The 21057-nt window shown below is 36.0% G+C and overlaps 2 protein-coding genes across 2 annotated transcripts; both read right to left on the minus strand.

Annotated features, from left to right (window-relative positions):
- Positions 1-573: 573 nt before the first annotated feature.
- Positions 574-1281, minus strand: LOC111791732 (ethylene-responsive transcription factor LEP-like). The gene has a single exon (XM_023673203.1). The coding sequence runs from the start codon at positions 1279-1281 to the stop codon at positions 574-576; it is 708 nt and encodes a 235-aa protein (XP_023528971.1).
- Positions 1282-12208: 10927 nt separating this feature from the next.
- LOC111791329 (indole-3-acetic acid-amido synthetase GH3.17) lies at positions 12209-14450 on the minus strand. The gene is made up of 4 exons (XM_023672620.1): positions 14155-14450; positions 13977-14078; positions 13049-13875; positions 12209-12912 (listed from the first exon to the last, which is right to left on the minus strand). Exons 1-4 carry the CDS (start codon positions 14448-14450, stop codon positions 12320-12322), a joined length of 1818 nt encoding a protein of 605 aa, XP_023528388.1. The 3' UTR covers positions 12209-12319.
- Between the last annotated feature and the right edge of the window lie 6607 nt (positions 14451-21057).

Below are 21057 nucleotides of genomic sequence, written 5' to 3' on the forward strand. Positions count from 1 at the left end.
AAAAAAAAAAAAAAAAAAAAAAAAAAAAAACCCGCAAACCAAATTGAATTTTCGTCTTTCTAAAAATTCAATTCTAACCCAAACCGGAAAAAAAAAATCTAATCTTACTCCATTTTTACAATTTAGGTTGGATAGATTGAATTAGTCGGATTATCAGATCATATGTACACTCCGAACCTCGAATATGAAGTTTATTCGAATATATTATTATTATTATTATTGGGATAAGTCTTAATATAGGAACCAATAAAGTGTATAAATCCAAATATGAAAAAAGAAAAAAAAAAAAATGAGAACGTGTGAGAGATAATTGAAGTAATTGTTTAATCACAATCTTGAACAATTGTTACAAGCACACACACAGAGTGAGCAGTAGCCATAGATTACTATACTGATAACCTCCAAAAATAAATATATTTATATATATATAATATATATATAACACGTCATCAGACAGTTTCTGAGCTTGAGTGCCGCCATTCCATTCAAAAAGGAAAAACAAAAACACACAAACCTCTTGTACCTTAAACAACATTAAACTCACAAATTAGAAAATCATGACATTTATTCAGCTCAGTAGAAGTAATTGGACGATGAACCGAATCCAAACGCGTCGTTATTGGTGTCGGGGAAGGGCGGCAAAGGCGTGTTCGAATCGAAGCCGATAAAAGAGGAAGAAGATGAAGAGGACCAATCAATCATGGTGGCACAATCGTTATAGGAAGAAGAAGCGTCGGGTGGAAGCGGGGGGAGCTCGGCGTTGTGGTGTGGGATACCGGTGTCCATGAAGGCGGTGACGGGTTGATAAGAGTCGGTGTCGGGGAGCCAGTCGTTTCCGGGGAATGAGGTGGCAGTGAACGGGTCGTCGTGAAGGGTGAAGCAAAGGTGGTTGGGTTGGGTTTGGGGGAGGGAGGTTGGGGTTGGGGTTGGGGTTGGAGGGAAGAGTTGGGAGTCATCAGGGGAGATAATGGTGGTGACGGATGAGCCATGAGGCATGTCGGAGTAGACAAAGTTGGTGCGAGCTTTGGAGCCACGCATGGAGCGAGCGGCACGGTCGTAGGCCAAGGCAGCCTCCTCGGCAGTGTCAAAGGTGCCAAGCCAATGCCTTTCTTTGGTAGATGGGTCTCGAATTTCAGCGGCGTATCGGCCCCATGGGCGTCGTCGAACGCCTAGAAACCTTGTGGGCTCTTGTGGGTGTGGGTGCTGTGAGTGTTGGTCATGGTGCTTTCTTCTTGGCTTGGATGGGGAAGGGGAGTTGGTGTTGGAGTTCTTGAAGTCCATGGAAAAAGGTGAGAAAGGGAGAGAGAGAGAAGGGAATGAGTGTTGTAGGGCTTGTTTTAGGGGAGTTGCATGTTGGTGTGGGTATAAATAACCCAAATTTGTGGAATAATATATTATATCATGTTTTATTACCCAAAATGAATGAGGAAAACTCCATAGGAGTAGGGGCCCTACTAACTTTGCATCATAATTGGTTCTCTATAAATCAAACATATGTAAAAAGGGGTTTGCATGTGATACTCTCAAAAGTTCCTTTTTTTTAAATGTGTATACCTTTCTCTTTTTGCATTCTCTATAGGGGAGAGGTAGAACAACATGAAGAGATTGATATATGAACATGAACCCTAAAATATTACACCATAAGGAAGGTATTTGATTTTAAGGTCAATTACCCTTTTAACTCCAACTTCATTATGTGAGATCCCATGTCAATTGGAGAGAGGAACGAGTGTCAACGAGGATGTTGGCCTTGAAGGGAGTGGATTGTGAGATCTCACATCAATTAGAGAAAGGAACGAGATATTGGGCCCCGAAGGGGGGTGGATTTTGAGATCCCACATTGATTGGAGAAGAACGAGTGTCAGTGAGGATGTTGGGTCTCGAAGGGAGTGGATTCTAAGATCCCACATCGATTGGAGAAGAACGAGTGTCAGTGAGGATGTTGGGTCCCGAAAGGGGGTGGATTGTGAGATCCCATATTGATTAGAGAGAGGAATAAGTGTTAGTGAGGACGCTGGGCTGGGCGTCAAATGGAGGTGGATTGTGAGATCGCACATCAATTGGAGAGAGGAACGAGTGTCAACAAGGATCCTAGATCCTGAAGAGAGGTGGATTGTGAGATCCCACATTAATTGGAGAGGGAAACGAATGCCAACAAGTACACTAAGCCCCCTGAAGGAGGGTGGATTGTGAGATCCCACATCGGTTGGAGAGGGGAACGAAACATTCTTTATAAGGGTGTGAAAATCTCTCCCTAACGCATTTTAAAAACCTCAAGGGATAACTCGAAAGGAAAAACTAAAAGAAGACAATATCTGCTAGCGGTGAGCTTGGGCTGTTACATATTCACTCTATCCTACAAGCACAAATTCTCGATGCATTGCTTGTCTTCTAGTTACAAGAAAAAAGAGTTATGGTCACCTCGATGAGTAAAAACAGTTGAAGACCCTAAAAAAATGAAAATCACATATTACCTATCCCATAATGAAATGGTGCAAAGAAGGAAATCACATATTAATAACAAACAGTCACTCGTATAACCAATGTTGCACTCTAGAGAAAAGTGAGTCTTCCACGAATACTCGATTTAAGGAAATTTTAACTCATACCTTCTAAACCGCTATCGTAATAAGTGCTTTGTTTAAAAAAAACCAAATCATTTGATAAACTATCCTAAAAAAAACATGGATGTATATGAGGAAACATGAACCCTAAATCACTTATTTAGCTCAAAATCAATTAAAATTTATTCAACCAACATCTAAACATGATTGATTAACTCAGAATCGCTCAATTAACTTGACTCATGATGAATGTTTGTTGTTAATTTGTTCATAATTTAAAAAGAAGAAGAGAAGTTATAATTAGAAGCAAAGAAAAAGGAAGAACAGAATATAATTTGGAGCAGTCAATGATTTATGTATATAGTCAACCATGAATGAGGAAATGATCTGATCCACTTGATACCCATCATAATTGCATGTTCTCCATCAATCACCTCATTATTAACAAAATATGACATTTATTTTAATTTAAAAATAAAATAAAATAATAATTAAATTGAAATCTCTGAATTAAGGTTAATTAATTAAAAACAAAAAGAGTGTTAATCATGATTTGTGTACTAACCAAATCGTTAAACCTCACAGAACTATACGCATGCAAAGGGTGGAAGGAACTTTAATCAAAATTATATTTAATTAATTTGGTTTAAGAAGAAAAACATGACGCACCTTATGATTGCCTAAGCCTAAGAGAGATGAATCTATTCAAATCTCATCATCATTTCCTTCATCATTCTAAAATCTCCCCACCTTTTACCTTTTTGCATGCTCATCATTTTCATTATTGGGTTCGATTTATTTCCTTTCGCGCTCGGGATTTGATGTCTGAATTCAGCACCTGATAGCTCTAGGGGTTCCCTGTAACATGGTCATTAGAATGAACATTGTCCCCACAAACTAACACGAGCCGTTCTAGTATGTTTTGTCCTCACTCACAACCCGCTTAACATAAAACTGCTCCAAGTAAAACATGTTTAACTATGAAGTTCTTATGATTGAGCTATCGAAAAAGAAAGGTGCACCTTGTTCCATTCATATATTTATGATTACTCTCGGTTCATTCATATACTCCCTCTATATTCAGTTGTCACAACAATAAACCCAGTACAGGAGTTTGTCCACACGACCTTCTACTTTGATGTCATGTTAAATCATCAAGGAAGTCAAAAGTTTAAGATGGTAGGTTACAATAAACCCAATACAAGACTTCGAACACAAAACCCTCTACTTCGATGTCATGTTAGATCACTAACAAACTCAAAAGTTTAAGTTGATAGAAGTTCGAACATAGGACTTTCTGCTCTAATATTGTAACGGCCCAGATCTACCGCTAGAAGATATTATCATCTTTGGGCTTTCCCTTTCAGGCTTTAAAACGCGTCTACTAGGGGAAGGTTTCCACACCCTTATAAATGGCGGTTTGTTCTCCTCTCCAACCAATGTGTGACATCACAATCCCCCCCCCCTTCGGAGAACAGCGAGAAGGTTGGCACATCGTCCGGTGTCTGCCTCTAATACCATTTGTAACAGCCCAGATCCACCGCTAGCAAATATTCTCCTCTTTGGGCTTTCACTTTCGGGCTTCCCCTCAAGGCTTTAAAACGCGTCTACTAGGGGAAGATTTCCACACCCTTATAAATGGTGATTTGTTTTCCTCCCCAACCAACGTGGGACATCACAAATATCATGCTAAATTACTGTTGAATTCAAAACGAACATAATTATATCAATATTTTTAGTCGAAAAGAAACAATTTTTTAGATGAAATAGAAGCGTCTCCAAGAAAAAAGAAGTACTAAATAAAAAAATTGAGTTTTTGACAAGATCATGTTACCCTCTACATGTTACATGAGAGAGAGAGAGAGAATATAATTATCTCAGCCATGTGCTTCCATTTTGTGCTAAATACAATGATACACTCCACAATCATCTCATAAATTTTGAAATTTTGATTGGCTTTTTTGTCCTTTAATTAATTAAATTTATTAAATTGATTGGTTTAATTAATGAATTAATGAGGGGTAGTTTAGAGAAATACCCGATTGCTAATTAAGTTGTATGAACTCCCTTTGTTGCCTTGCATGTGACAACGACAAGACACACATTTGCTCTTTTGTTTCTATTTTTTTCCGAAAAAACATCTCAACCATGGTCGGTTCTTCACCTAATTCACCTCATCCTAACTCAACCACTCATCCATTATCCTTTCTTTTATTTTATTTCTTATAATTTTAGCGTCGATCTTGTGCAAAAACCGAGAATTATCAATATCTACCAGAGAAGAAATGACAGTAGATAAAGATTTGATATGTTAAATCATCGCTAACTTCGAAAGCTCGAGTTGGTCGTTAAGTTAGAGGTATATTTGCTTTTAAGTGATAATATATTCGTAACAGTCTTCGCTTCATCTCGGGATAATATCGTGAATATTTATAAAAGCGAAGTCGTCATTATTTAATGGATTAATAATTATCCAAATCCAAGAGCATATTAGGTTTAAGATTTGTTTAAAGACTTTGGCAGCTTTTGAGTATTGTATTGGTTTGGGATTGCCGGAAGATTTTGACTTTTATATGAGCCCCTTGGTATGTATATGTAGCTGGTGGTAAACCACCACCTTCCTAGAAACTCGTTCGTCAATCGGTCATGGCCCTCAATCTTAATTTAAAGAGCGTCGGTTAGTGAAAGATTTTCATACCCTTATAAGAAATGTTTCGTTCTTCTCTCCGACTGATGGATGTGAGATCTCACAGTCCACCCACTTAGGACCCAGTGCCCTCGTTGGCACACCTCTCAGTGTTTGGCTCTGATACCATTTGTAACAGCCAATACGTGAAAGGTTTTCATACCCTTATAAGGAATGTTTCGTTCTCCTCTCCAACCGATGGATGTGGGATCTCATAGTCCACCCACTTGGGACCCAGAGCCCTCGTTGGCACATCGCTCAGTGTTTGACTCTGATACCATTTGTAACAGCCAAAACGTGAAAGGTTTCGTTCTCCACTCCAATTGATCGATGTGGGATCTCACAGTCCACCCTCCTGGAGCCCCATGTCCTCTTTGGCACACTGCTCAGTGTTGACTCTGATACTATTTGTAACAGCCAAAACCTCTCTCGAGTAGACTACTAGGGGTGAGTTTGGGCTATTACAAAAAAGGTTAGAAGGGTAGTAATTTTTACTCATAAATGATTATTTAAGTCGGGTTTTGAGTATAATGATTCTATTGACCTATAAAAACGGGTCCTAATTCTCGAAGTAAAGGCATGAGGAACGTATAAGGTATTTAAACGAGTCAAAAAGGGAAAGTATATGTTGAAAATATGAAATGAAAGGGAGGGGGCAAGTGGACATAAAATCCAAAGAAAAATATATATGTAGAGGTTGAATTAAGAAGACACATTTATCAATGAGCTAAAAGGAATAATTTAGGGCAATTGGTCTATATGTCACCCTAATGGCATCTAAAACGCCTTTCTTCACCTCATCTCATACTCAATCTTTTGGCTCTTCTTACTCTTCTTCAAAATCCCCTTATTTATGCACATAGAATAGCCTACAAGACCTCTCGGAATTGATGATATTGTGTGTTGTAATGTCTGATATTCAAGATTTGGATCAAGATTTTTTTAGTAAAAGAACGTAATGCATAGGAAATTAAGATAAAACAGTAATATCCATAAATGACATCTCGTAATTGATGATGTTGTGTACTGTAACGTCTCATGCCCATGATTTAAATTAGGGTTTGAAATTCGGATGATGACCCTGATATTCATTTGCATCTCCCGTGACATAGTCATGTTACTTACTCTTTGCTTCTTAGAGTTACGACTATCCCCACAAATGAATACGAGTCATTTCAGCATGTTTTGTTCTCACTTGCTCAGTCAACGTAAAATTGCTCTAAACTTTAAAGTTCTTATGATTGAGCCACTGAACACGAAGATGTCCCTGGTAGTGACTTTCAACTCTTTTAAGCTTTTTTTAGTAATTCTATTCTCAAGATCGCTAGCATTCGGATGTGGGCTCAGTTAATCTATATACCGCTTCATTACTCGAATGTCACATATTCCCACATAAAACTTCATTTTTTTCAACGAATCGGAAAAAACCCTAAAAAGATTAGCCGAGAACAGAGCAGAAGATTTGAGTGATTTAGTATTAAAAAAATTAGGAAAGAAAGAAATAATGGAGGAAGCAAAGCGTCAAAGAAGAGGGGAAAGAGGGACAAGGTGGTTTGAAAATCCCATGAATCTCCGTTCCCAATAAACGAATAAAACAGATTGAACAGTGAAAACGATGGTCAAAAGGAAGCTTTCCCACCCGTAGAACATGGGGGAGCCTAAAAAATACACAAAAAAAGACAAATCTATTAGAAAAGGCTTTGACTGTTCGACACTTTTGAAATTAGGGGAGTTTAAGATTTCGAGGGAAGGAGTAGGTTTCGGGTTTGAATGGAATTCATGCTCGTCCTATTCTAAGATATTGTGTAGACTGTTCAAAGTCTTTATAAGCGTTTAAATCTAATGAATCTATGTATTTGTCTTTGCATCTATTAGTTTTAATCCGTTCACTGAGTTAGAAATGCATGTGGTCGTGCTTAGCACTTTCAACGCAGTCTTCTAGTTAATTACGACCTTGAATGTCTACTATGAAACGAAATTAGGGGAAACGTCGTGGTTATGATGTTGAATGTCTGCATTTCAAAAGTTTAAGGGGAAATGATGTCCTAATCTAACTTAAGGCTACAAAATAAACAAAACCTTGACACTGGTTCCATGGTCTCTATCGCGACGTTGCCGTTATTCGTACAGGAGTGGCTTAACTTTATATGAAATATAAGAGCAGCACATGACTTAAGTATTTCTAATATTTTATAAGTAACTTCACTATTAGAGCATACAACATAGAGGGATCTGTCCTTTTAACATACCATAGCATGGTCTTAGGCAGCTTTCCATTTCGGGCAATGTTGGATATGTAGTACTTCTCTGCATACGTGCATGTAAGCATGAGCTCGCACAACTCCTGAATCTGGCTCGTCGAGTTAACACTCGTTAACAGGCTCTGTCGAATATCACAAAGGGAAAAGACCTGTATAACATCAAGTCAAAAATCATAAGTCGTAACATACGCGTCCGTACTCATCATATTGGGAAGTATCCTAATGCTTTGGGTCAGTCGTAAAATCGTGTCTTCTTCTTGTGAAGACACGGTTTTGAGTTAGGTTCGTGAGTGAAAGTTGGGCCATAGACACATCTAGATCAACTAGGTCGAGCACGATACGTTGGATCTCCTCCAAATTTGGATCCGCACTCATTTTATTGGGTTCGTAGACAAGTCCACAATTTGAATGAAGCCCAAAATAGGCTTAAAATGGCTTAGGCTCTCAATCATCCATCATCACATACGAACATTAGCGACTAAATCTTGAAAGTACAAGAACAAAAAATAATTATTAATTACGTGCGTGTGCGTGTGGGTGCGCGCGCGTGCACGTGTGGGTCGAGATCGGGTCAAAGTTAATAATTAAATTATTTGGAAAAAGAAAAAAAGGAAAAAAAAAGGAAGGGGAAAGGGAAAGGAGGGATGGTAGGGAAGGGAAGGAATTAATAGTCCGAAGGTTGTGGAGGCAAAGGATACCCCATTTATGAATGTCCTTTCACTTTCTTTACATGGCGAAAACGAAACCTTATCCTCAACAACCCTCACAAACAAACACCCATATACAATCGGCCCACCTCCACGGCCCACCATCACGGCCCAACACGCTTTTACTTTTCTTTTTTATTTTAACTTAAATTAATAAATATATTTTCTTTATTTCATTCTTTTTCGATACCAAAAATAAATTTAAAAAAATTTTAAAAATACGCGTGAATTTTCAAAAATAATGTTAAAAAGTTTAGAATAATCTATCTGTGTTGATAGACAGTTTTTGTCAATATATCGACGCTAAAAGAGTGAATTACCGTAATAAATTTTTTTAAAGTCTAAGGGTATTTTTGAAATACGGTTAAAAGTTCAAAAATATTCTTGAAATAAAGTACTAACCGGTTTTATCCAAAATTAACGGTAAAAGATATTTATATATATATATATATATATTAAGTTTAATGTTTTTATTGAATCTTTTAAAAGTTTAGGTGTTTTTTAGACAAAATATAAGGTTTAATAATATAATTCAATTGGGTTGTCAGATTGTTTTTTTTAATTATTTAAAAATACCATACTGCTACATTAATAACTAAAATTTCATAAAATTCATATATCAAACATTCACGAGTCACAAGTCAAAATACATTATTAACATTGATGACAGACGTCAAATATTGTTAAAATTCATAATAATCTTAAAAGTAGGCACGTTACATCGAATTGTAACCCTATTTTTTTCAGGTTGACAAAAAAAAAAAGCCAACTCACAAACGAATTCGAATTTTAGATATTTTTAAAAATTCAACTCAATCAAAATCGAAAAAATAATGCACAAGTCAAAATAAGTTATTAACATTGATTACAGACGTCAAATATTGTTAAAATTCATAATAATCTTAAAAGTAGGCACGTTAGATCGAATTGTAACCCTATTTTTTCCAAGTTGACAAAAAAAAAAGTCAACTCACAAACGAATTCGAATTTTAGATATTTTTAAAAATTCAACTCAATCAAAAAATAATGCACAAGTCAAAATAAGTTATTAACATTGATTACAGACGTCAAATATTGTTAAAATTCATAATAATCTTAAAAGTAGGCACGTTAGATCGAATTGTAACCCTATTTTTTCCAAGTTGACAAAAAAAAAAGTCAACTCACAAACGAATTCGAATTTTAGATATTTTTAAAAATTCAACTCAATCAAAAAATAATGCACAAGTCAAAATAAGTTATTAACATTGATTACAGACGTCAAATATTGTTAAAATTCATAATAATCTTAAAAGTAGGCAGGGTTAGATCGACCTGTAACCCTATTTTTTCAGGTTGACCAAAAAAAAAAAGTCAACTCACAAACGGATTCAAATTTTAAATATTTTTTAAAATTCAACTCAACCCAAATCGAAAAAATAATCTAACCCAACTCAACGTTCCTAGATTGAATTGAGTGACGGGTTGGGTCAAGTTATCGAGTTATATAAAGCGGGAAGAGAGAAGGAAGGGTGAGGTGGGGGCATGTAAGGATTGAAAAGGCAAACAGCTACATTTTTGGCATTGTAGTTTTTAACACAACAAACATTACAGCTACAGAACTTGTCTTTTTCTCCTTAACATCAATCCAACGCACACGTGTGTCCTATTCACTCCTATGCTCCCCATTTTCATTTTTCCTTAATATTATTATGCATTTTCCCCCAATTATTTTCTTCTTCAACCTTTCAATCACATTGCACCACGTGTTCTCGAGATTTTGAATTGCTATTCTTCGAAGGGTTGACACGGTTAGCTACAACTAGTTCATTGTATTTATGGGTGTCGAACATATTTTAATCTAGCTCGAACTCTTTACCATTAAAGTCGACAAAACTGCTATGGTTGTCATTGTCTGGATCTTTCTCACACTTGTTGTTGCTCGTTATAGCACTGATAGCAAGGAGGAATAGACAAGTCCGTTTGTTTTCATGTGGGTCCTACTTTTCAGAGCTAAGGTCGTAGTTTTCATAAAGGTGACCATCCAATTAAAATGATCTTAAAAATTTCTTTGGCCCATGCTCGTAATTTAGATCAAGATTTGGAATCCTCGTGATGACCTTAGTATCTCAAGATTCAGATCAAGATTTGAACCTTGAATGTAGTACCTGATAGCCCTGATATTCTGTTGTATGCAAATGAATATATAGACCTATGGATTAACCAACAACCTTCCTCGTCCCACCTTTGTTACGCCCTCGCCTTTTTCTTGAAAAAAAAAAGTTTTTAAATAATAAGTATTTAAAATACTCGGTAAAACATGTGTTCTATAATTTTTTACTATAAATTTAAGAGTAACACTAGTTTTCATAAATGTAAATGAAATATAATTTCTTTCCATTTGAAAGTCGTAACCCAAAATTTTTATAAATATAATTGAAATGATTTTATAATTCAAATACTTCTGAAAACTTTTATATAAATGTAATTGAAAACTCCACCATATGTTACTCTATCAAATTTATAAATGTCATATTCGATTGGTCTATAATGTCAATTTTGCGGCTGGTCCATGATGTCAATTTTGTCACCACATCATCCAGGTATCTTATTTTGAATTTGATTGGTTCATGATGTCAATTTTGCCTCCACATCCTCACGTCGGGTATCTTGTTTTGACTGAAACTTCTTCGTTTTATCTCTAATTTGAGTGAATAAAAAAAAGACGTTGAAATCGTTATTCTCAACCTTACACTGTGGACAAAATAGTGAGAATAGTTAATTAATTTGAGATTAAGGGCCAAAAAGCCAACAAGCTTGACCCTAAAGAAACTATATAGACCTTGATCATCTACTATAAGCTTGTGATGAATGCATGCAAAAGGTCTCAGAAAAACGACCACTGAATGTGAATCTATGATTACATCAAGAGAGACAAAGAGCATCAGTGAAAGGCTAGACCAAACCCGAGAAGAGAATCGTACCTCGACGTGAAAGTTGAGCATTGCATCAACGACAAGGCGGTGGAGTAGAGTACGCTAGAGGTGTACGAAACGCGATCCCCTCTCGAACGATTCGAGAAAAAGGGTGTACTTGAAAAAAAAACAAAGAGGGGGAAATGGGTGGAGGGAGCCACAAGTAATAAAAGGAGNCTCCATGTAACTGACTGTTTCATTGGTACGTGTCAGACCACCAGGTCACCCCACCGTCGTTCTATCTTTGCTTCTATCCCTCCTTCCCCCTATTGTCTTCTCCTCCCAATCTTCTTCCCCTTTCCCTCTACAGTTCTTGCTGTCTCCTTTGGGTTCCTCTCCTTGTCCCCTTCCCCCCTCCCCCGCCGTGGCCTCTCCTCTGCCTCCATCTTCTCTGTGGGTCTCCTTCCTTTTCCACCACACTGTTCTTGTAGGCCTCCCTCCTTTCATTCATGTCTTAATGACTTCCATTCGTAGCCCGAGCATTTCCGTCGTTCGGTTTCCACAATTCTTTCCCATCATTTCGAGTGTTTTATTACTCCATTTTTGTATCCTTTTTCGTTGACTTTTACAACGTCTTCATTCTAAATGTATGAAATGACCTCTAAACTACAAATTATACACCGAAGTCACTGTTGTGTTGTCATAATTCTCATTTAGTTCATAACCCATTATCCGGAATGGTTCATATTCTCATCTTGAATCATGTAAAAGCTTGTCTAGTCTTGTTTTGAGACGTGGAATCATTGTCATTTTGTATTTGTCTAGAGGTAATTGAGAGGCTCTTTGTGTGAGATAGGGGAATTTCTTCCCTTCAAACCACGTAAACCTTTATGGCTCTTTGTTTATTTTTTGTTTCTGGGTGCGTGAGTGTAATCGATCTTACTTTCGCTTCCACTACAACAATTGGGTATCAAAACGATTTTAGTTGTGCAATGAGAGTACAACAAGTGGTATCAGAACATTAAAGGTCGTGTCATTACGACAAGATTTCAACATAAATGATGCTAAAAAAAAACTGCTACTTTGTAGTTTGTCCAAATAATTCCCACACATATCAGGAAAAAAAAAACCACACAGTTTCTAAAAAAACAGAGGAAAAAACAGAGGAGGAGAAGAAAACGACATAAATACACTAAAACAATGGTGGTCATTGAGAATACTGAGCTCTAAACGGCTCCCAAAATGGCGTTTTCCGGCTGAAAAATCTCCCCACCGCCCTCGAATCAAGAATCCTAATGGCCTCCTCCGACTTAATACATCTGGGTGTCTTGTATTGATTCACAGAAGAGCCTTGCGACACACAAAAATCCATTAGTGCATCAAAAGCTCCATGTTTCACAACCCTGATCTCCAATGGCCCAATGGATTTATCTTTGCTTCGGCACCTTCTATACACAGAATCCAGTGATTGTTCAACACTTGAACAACATTCTTCCATTAAACTCGATTCCAGCTCTCCCAAACTCTCGCACCCTCCTCTGTTTTTCAGCTCCCAAAACAGAACATAATGTCCTGGAATCGACCCTGTATCGGCATAGCTTGTGTACTCTGTTAACAAAACACCAAGCGGCTCAAGCAGCAATTTCGCCTTTGTGATTGCGTTCAATAAGTCATCTTCGTTTGTCTTGTCGGTGTCTATACTTAACACGACGTTCCGGCGATGAACGAATCGGAATTGAGGGGCGGAGTTGTGGAAGCCAGTTACCATTAGAATGTCACCTACTCTGTATCTGTATAGCCCTGAAACCACCAAGAACAGAACAATGAACTTAACAAAAAAAAAAAAAAAAAAAAAAAAAAAAAAAAAAAAAAAAAAAAAAAATGTGGGTCAGATCCAAAAAAGAAGAAGAATTAAAAGATGGGTTTGTTTTTTCACCTGTGAAAGTTGTGACAACCAGCTCGTAATAATGACCGAGCTTCACATCGACAAGATCCACCGTTTCAAATTCATCAGCTGGTGGAACAGAGCCGCCATTACAATGGCTCAATTCACCATTGTTCTTCTCCACTGGTAAGAACTCGAAGAACGCCATATTTGGAAGAAGGGTATAAGAAACATCAGAGGGTTTACTCAAAGGATTGAAATTGATACCAAAATAACACTCAGAGGAAGCATACATAGTGGAAACTAAAGGAAGCCCACCACTGTAAAATTCAAGAGTGGGTATATACTGAGCCATGGACCCTGTTACAATAACTTCAATGTATTTCGTTTTAGGCCAAATCTTCTTGATTATACCTTCCCATAACTTCTCCCCGCACATGGCGTCGATCAAATCAGCCAAAGCAGCGTTGGGTTTGGTGAGGAGTAAAGAAACAGAGGCTCTGCAATTTGGGTCTGTGATCCAATCACTGACATACCCATGTCTTATGTTATCGCTCATCTCTTTCCAGTGATCTTCCAAGAATTTGATAGCACGAAGAAAAGCGGACGCAAAAACTGCACCAACTCGAAGAACATCATCCCTTTGAACTAACCCACAAAGCAATTGACAGTACATGCTCTGCCTACTGTCTGCGCACAGAATCGTTTCATCTGGGCTTGTGTAAACATTGTACCGATTGAACGGGCGGTTTCTGAAGTTCTTGCTTTTGTAATAGCTTGTAAGAACAGGCCTTGCCATTAACCCAGATGGGGTGCTGATTTCTGGCTTGATAAACAAAAGATACATCCCTTTTCCTTGTTCTAAACCATCCACATACCTGAATTCGACAGCCAAGAACAAAAACAGAGGAATTTGAACACAAAAACAATAACAATGATGGTAATGATAATAAAGCAGGCACTGTTTTATTCATCATACTTGTTCATCACAGGAACGAGGAGATTATAAAAGAATGTCTTTCTATCCAAATCTTCAGCAGTTGAAGGCATCATTTTGGGGTGTCCACCAGAAGTTCCAGAGCTGCATGTTCATTATTGATATCAATAACCAGAGCTTCTGCTACCCATTTGAATTGATTCAAAGATGAATTAGTTACCTGGTGAGTAGCTCAGTGATGGGTTGAGCTGAAATTATATTGGAAGGTTCTCCATTAGCAATTCTCTCAATATAAGGCTTGATATCTTCGTAGTTCACCACAGGGACAGTGTTCTTGAAAAGATGAACATCAGGAGAGTGGCAGCCATTGATGAAGCTTTTGAGATATTCAGTATTGGCATTTTGTGTAAGAATCTTCTCAATCACTTGTTCTTGTATTTGCCTTGCATTTTGTGTCAGATCCTCGAGCAACTTCAACCCGCCTTCATCGTCGTTCGGATCAAAACTCGGCAACATCGTATCAATCAACGAACAACAACAACAACAAGAACAAGAACGAAAAAAAGGGTATCGAAGAGATCGGGATTTGGACAGAAAGTACTCAAGTTTTGAGTTCAAAACATCGCATCAAAAGGATTCCCAATGAATGTAACAGCCAAAGTTTCCCTTTTTTTTTTTTTCTTTTTTTTTTTTCTCAATCAGTTCATAACTATAACTATAAACTGACAAATTGACTGTGCAAATCCTTTTCTTTGTGAAGGTATTCTGTTTTCCAGGTATCTGTAATGGCAGGGAGGCAGAAGGGGAAAGGATTAAATAACAGATTCTCAAGGGGATTTTTTCAAATTAAAAAAAAAAAATAAACAAAAACAAAAACAAAAAACAAAAAGAAGGAAATGTAAGGGAAGTAGAGGCTATGGAGGTCCTACACATGTGGCCTTGTCTGGTAAACTGTGAATTATTATAATATATATATAAATCTATACATATAGAGAGAGAAAGAGAAACTACACGGTCAAAACAACTCCGCTATATTTGCATATAGGTTCAAGTTTTAGTGATTCACTATAAGAAATAATAGATACGATAGCTTACGAAGAACGCTCGTTACAAGAAATAACCGATACGATTGTTTACGAATAACGCTATTATAGGCTTTTGAATATAGCGGTTTTCGAGCGAGGAACGAAACGAGGCCGAGATTGGAAGGCATTGAAGAGGGTTTTGTTGTTGAATTTATATATGTGGAGAGAGAGATGAGGAAAGGAGGAGAAAAGGACATGATTAAGAACTGTCTTTTCAAGCAAATAATCCAAGAAAATATTGGCAATCATGGACATATCACTTTACAGCTCTCTTATGCTTCAATAAAGATACCACTTTTTAAGTTTCCCTCTTTTTTTTTATATGTTTTTCGATAAAAATATGGCTAATGTTTCTTACGTTTTGTCACGTTTTACGTAAAGTTTCGTAATCAAGATTTAGATTAGGGTTTGGAATCTGGGTTTTGCTCGTAATGACTTTAGAATTTGTAATCTAGATTTAGTAGGTAAGACACCGACATTCTCTTGCAGCTCTTATGATATGACCATGTTACGTACTTGACATGAGCTACTTTTAAGAGTGAAGAGTATCCTAACGAGTCATCTATGATCTGCTATGTTCTCACTCACGTGTTTCTATAATTGAGCTGCCCAGTTTGTTGGTACCATATGACCACATTACTTGCTTGGTTTGAACTACTTGTAAGAAATGTATCGTGACAAACCATCAGGGGCATTATAGTCATTTAAGCATGTTAAGTTCTCACCACGTGTTTCTATAATTGAGCTGCTCAGTTTGTTGGTACGACATGACCACATTACTTACTTGATTTGAACTATTTCTAAGAAGTGTATCGTGACAAACCATCAGGGGCATTATAGTCATTTAAGCATGTTAAGTTCTCACTCACGTATTTCTATATTGAGCTGCTCAGTTTGTTGGTACGACATGACCACGTTACTTGCTTGATTTGAACTACTTCTAAGAAGTGTATCGTGACAAACCATCAGGGGCATTATAGTCATTTTAGCATGTTAAGTTCTCACTCACGTGTTTTTATAATTGAGCTGCCTATTTTATTGGTACGACATGACCACATTACTGGTGACAAACAGTCAAGGGCATTATAGTCACACGAAGATATTATTGAATTGGTTAAAAGTGGTTAATTTGAAGATATATAAATACTAGGTTGGGTTGGGTAGGGGTATGGGTTGTAATCAGTGTAACAGTATCAGTATGTTCCAAATCTATATTTAATTCCAAAACTGAACCAATTATGATTAACTCATAATAATGTTTCCACCAAAATATGCAAACCATCAGACAGACAACCTGTGGTTCTCATTAATACTATGTTCTTCTTCAACCCAACCCTTTTTTCAACCTCTAATTAGGATATACATTTATGTCCAATAAATTAGGACACACTATGCTCTAATCTTAAGCCTTTTTGACTAATCGATCGAGCCGTTCGGCTCCTAAATTGTACTGCAAGAAAATGAGTTGGGTTATTATAACATCAGGTGGTGTGCCAACGAGAACGTTGAGTCCTTATAGAGGGTAAATTGTGAAATCACACGTCAGTTGGAGAGGGGAACGAAACATTACTTATTATTTTCTGGAAACCTCTGCATAGTAAACACGTTTTAAAATCGTGGGGTTGACGGCGATACCTAACGAGCTAAAACGAACAATATTTTCTAGTGATGGGTTCGAGCGGTTACGTATATCTTGATTATTATTTCTCGAGAAAAGTAGAATTTATAAGGGTTTTTATGGGGATTGTTGTTGTGAAGGGAAATGGAGGCTTGACATGAAAGTAAAGGAAAAGAGGTTAATTTTGAGCATGAAAAGAAGAGAGATAGAATTTGTGTGATTTGGAGTTAGTTTACATTCTAAGAAATGTTATATACTTTTGATAATTACTAGAAAGATTTATTGCGTCATAAATAAACTCAAATACGTAATTTTTTTTTTCTTTTTTCTGGAAAAAATATATAATAAATTGGAATTATCAACTTAAGAGAGAAAGTCCAAAATGTACTGCAATGTACGGCCAAGGATGATTATTAGAATATGGAAATAGGAAAATTTCCAAATTTCTCACCTTTTTTTTTAATTTTTTAATTTTTTTAATTTTTTATATATCATTCTATTACGACGATTCAAATGACACGAATATCCGACTGAAAAATCGAAAAATTCAGTTTTTTTGGTTGGGTCAACTCAAAATTGGGGTTACAGCTCAATCCAACCCAACCTTACTTGAATATTTAACGTTTATAGCCTATGTTAATGATGTTTGTACCTTGTAAATGTTCGATATTTGAATTTAATGAGATTTTAGTTATTGATATAACACTGTAGATAAATAGAATTTTTTAAAATAATTAAGAAAATAACAGTCCAACAACCCATCCCAACCGATTAGGTTAGATTGAGCTGCGAATTCTATTTGGATTACTCAAGGGACTAACGAAGAGGAGGTAGGATGGGCAGTTAGTTAGATCTAGTATGGATTATATATGGACGGTAGTTGGAGTCAGTGGCTCTCATAGGGTTCCCTCATTTGAGATCCCTGAGGAAGAAGATCATCGTCTGCTCAACGCTCGTATTTCTGGAGCCCAATCTATTCGAAATTTCGAGTTGGTCAAAAATATTTTCCAAACCCAACTCGTGTACATCCTGTTAGACGAACACGACTCTCCACAATGGTATGATATTGTCCACTTTGAGCAATAGCTCTCATGGCTTTGCTTTGGGCTTCCCCAAAATGCCTCAAACCTTCTTTGTTTATAAACCAATGATCATTCCCTAAATTAGCAGACGTGAGACTTTCATCATCCAACACATCCCTATTCTCCCATTTCAAAGATTTTGCATTTTTATCAAGAAGTTTTTGTACTTACGTTCCAAAAAACATTATAAATTTACCTTAATTTTGAGTTCAGTTTCTACATTAATTTTTACGCCACGGTTAGAATTAATTAAAATATCCAGATCAGAAACAAACATGAGTATAGAAATTAGAAATCTCGAGATCAAATCGAAACTATACCGAAATATAAAAACGAGAGATTAAAAGATTANATATGAACATAGGAGCTGTTGGGACGACATCACTGAATCGATTAGCAAAGCTCGTCGTTTGATCTATATTACGGGCTGGTCTGTGTACCATAATGTTAGATTGGTTAAAGGTGGGAATGAAAATAGGCGTATGGGAGAGGGGAAATTAAGAAGGTTAAACAACAAATTAAATTGGATATTATAATTAAATTTCATCATTCAAAACGGGATTTGCTAGATTTTGTTGCTTTTTATTTTATTAATCACATAAAAACAAACTTAGAGTCTTCCAAATTTTGGATTAATTACCCCTTCAAATCTGCAGAGAAGAAGGAGCAAAACAAGGGTGTATATATATATATATATATNTATATATATATATATATATATATATATATATATATATGAATATATTAGTGAGCATTAAATAAGATCTCCCATGGAGTTGACCCATAAGAATATAATAGAGAGGAAACAAACAAAAAGAAGTTAATGATAATATACTTCTTTCATCTTCTCTTCCAACCCACCATGCTCTGTGATCTATGTATTTTAAATACTTTTTTTTTTTTTTTTTAATAAAAATACCCGAGTATATGAACGATACATGAATAAACTGATACTGCACTCAGACGAGAGTGATTTTGAAGGTATGATGACTTAAACAGACTTCTTTTGAGTCTGTGTAATTGAGACATTGTGTTTTTTTTAGGAAACATGAGAGTGTGGACAAAACATGTTGAGCTGTATCTTTGTGTTTTCTTAGGAAACATGAGACTGAAGACAAAACATGTTGAAATGACTCGTGTTGGTCTGTGAAAATAGTTTTTTGGTCTTAGAAGTGATGAGTAGGTGACTTAACCATCTCGAAAGGGATTTAGATGAATGTTTGAGTCATTAGATGTCGAATATGGAATTCGAATTGTTAAGATGGTTCGTTACATTTTTTTGTGAGATCCCATATTGATTGGGGAGGAGAATCTCTCTCTAGTAGACACGTTTTAAAAATTTTGAGGGACAATATCTAGGATTCTTGCGGTTTTGATATGACTCGTTGCAGATTTTGGAAACATAAGCACCAACAATTTAGGGTTCTTGTAATCTCTATTTATATCACTAATTTTTTCTTTAATTTGGTTTCTTTTCATTTTAATTAAAGTAATAAATGTAATTATATTAGTTAGTGTCTCCTCTCGTAACTATTTTGTTTTTATGAACCAAGTCAAATTTGAAGATGAAAAAAATTGTGTAATAGCTCGAGCCCACCGCTAACAGATGTTATTTGCTTTGTCCGTTATGTATCATCGTCATCCTCACGATTTTAAACGTATCTGATAGGTCGAAACCCTTGGGTATAAAGGGTGCTTCGTTACTCTCTCCAACCGATGTAAGATCTCACAATCCACTCTCCTTAGGGTCAGCGTTCTCGCTGGCACACCGCCCAATGTCTACCTCTGATACCATTTATAACAACCCAAACCCACCGTTAACATATATTATCTGTTCTGGCCCGTTACGTATCGTCGTTAGCATCATGATTTTAAAACGTGTCTGTTAGAGAGAGGGTTTATAAGAAATCTTTCGTTCCTCTTTTCCAACTCATCTCACAATTTGTATGTTTTTTAAATTTGCTTTAGAATTCAAATGCGTTTTAAAAAAAGTGTTGATCAATTGGGAAGAAATAAACACCATTTTTAAAATCTGAAAAATTAAAAATAGATGTCTAATAAGTTTTTGAAGGTAATTAAAATGATATATTAATTTTAAAAAATGTTAAATAGGTTGAGCACTGGTTTGTGTCAAAGAAAACAGTCGAATTTAAAGTTTTTGAATTTGTTAGAAACTTATTTGATACAAAATAGAAACTTGGATCGATCAGATAAATTTAAAAATTTCATAAATGAATTTAGCTACATATGTTCATGAAATATGCTTAAACCCTCGAGCTAAAATCCATAATAAAGTTACGAGAAAAAGGGTAAGAAGACAAATCAAGTTTGGCGTGGCGATATCTAATCCACGACGTTATTTCAACAATCTCTTCATGCTATGCTATGGATAGACAAATAAAAACAGAACCTAAAGTTGGCTTTTCTTGCTATAGAACCAAGCTTTGACCATGACTACTCGTTGCTATAGAACCAAGCTTTAATCCAGATCAGATAAATTTGTAGAGTCTTGCCATCTCCAACCAACCTCAAGAAAGGCCAAGGCTTCGGGATTCATCTCTAATTAGTCGTTAACAAGTTTACCAATTATCCCGTAAAGTCAAGTAAGACATACAATGAAAGTAAAGTAAAAGGGTTTGGAACAGGCATACAGTCACAGACAATACGTCCTAGATAAACATCACAGTGTCACAATGTACCTAGTCATTACTAGTTAAAACTAAATAGTAACTCAGAGACAACACGTACTAGACAAGCATTACAGTGACACAAAGCCGTTATCATTTAAAAAAATAGGATTATCCATTTAATTTGGATAATTAAATAAGGATTATTAAAGCCTAATCACATGGCGGAAGGCAAGAAAGAGGCCTGAAGTCAATAATACATGACAACATAAATAATTTCTCTTCTTCAAATTTTGTGACAAATGATGAGTGTGGTCCAATTGTATGTATATATATATATTTATTTATATATATTAAAACTTGCATCCAAAGTTCAAGACATTGACAAAATTCTCTAGATCCAAGATCCGAATACTTATGGTTTATATATATATATATATTATATAATATGATTTAATGAATTAAAATTACTGCATTTATGGCAACATAGGATAAAAAAAATAACCCTAAGTGGCCATCTATATAATATGTATTTGAGGAATCCATATAAATTTATGTAAGCGCATCCGATCACATGAAACTAAGACTCCTTTAGACTAAAGATAGTCGCTTCTGTTTTCTAATTATTCATCTAATATTAATAAGAATAATATTTGCTTTAACAAAAAAAGATTCCACGTCGATTGGAGAGGAGAACGGAACATTTCTTAT

This window comes from Cucurbita pepo, chromosome LG03, assembly GCF_002806865.2.
Source record: "Cucurbita pepo subsp. pepo cultivar mu-cu-16 chromosome LG03, ASM280686v2, whole genome shotgun sequence".
Classification (NCBI taxonomy): Eukaryota; Viridiplantae; Streptophyta; class Magnoliopsida; order Cucurbitales; family Cucurbitaceae; genus Cucurbita; species Cucurbita pepo.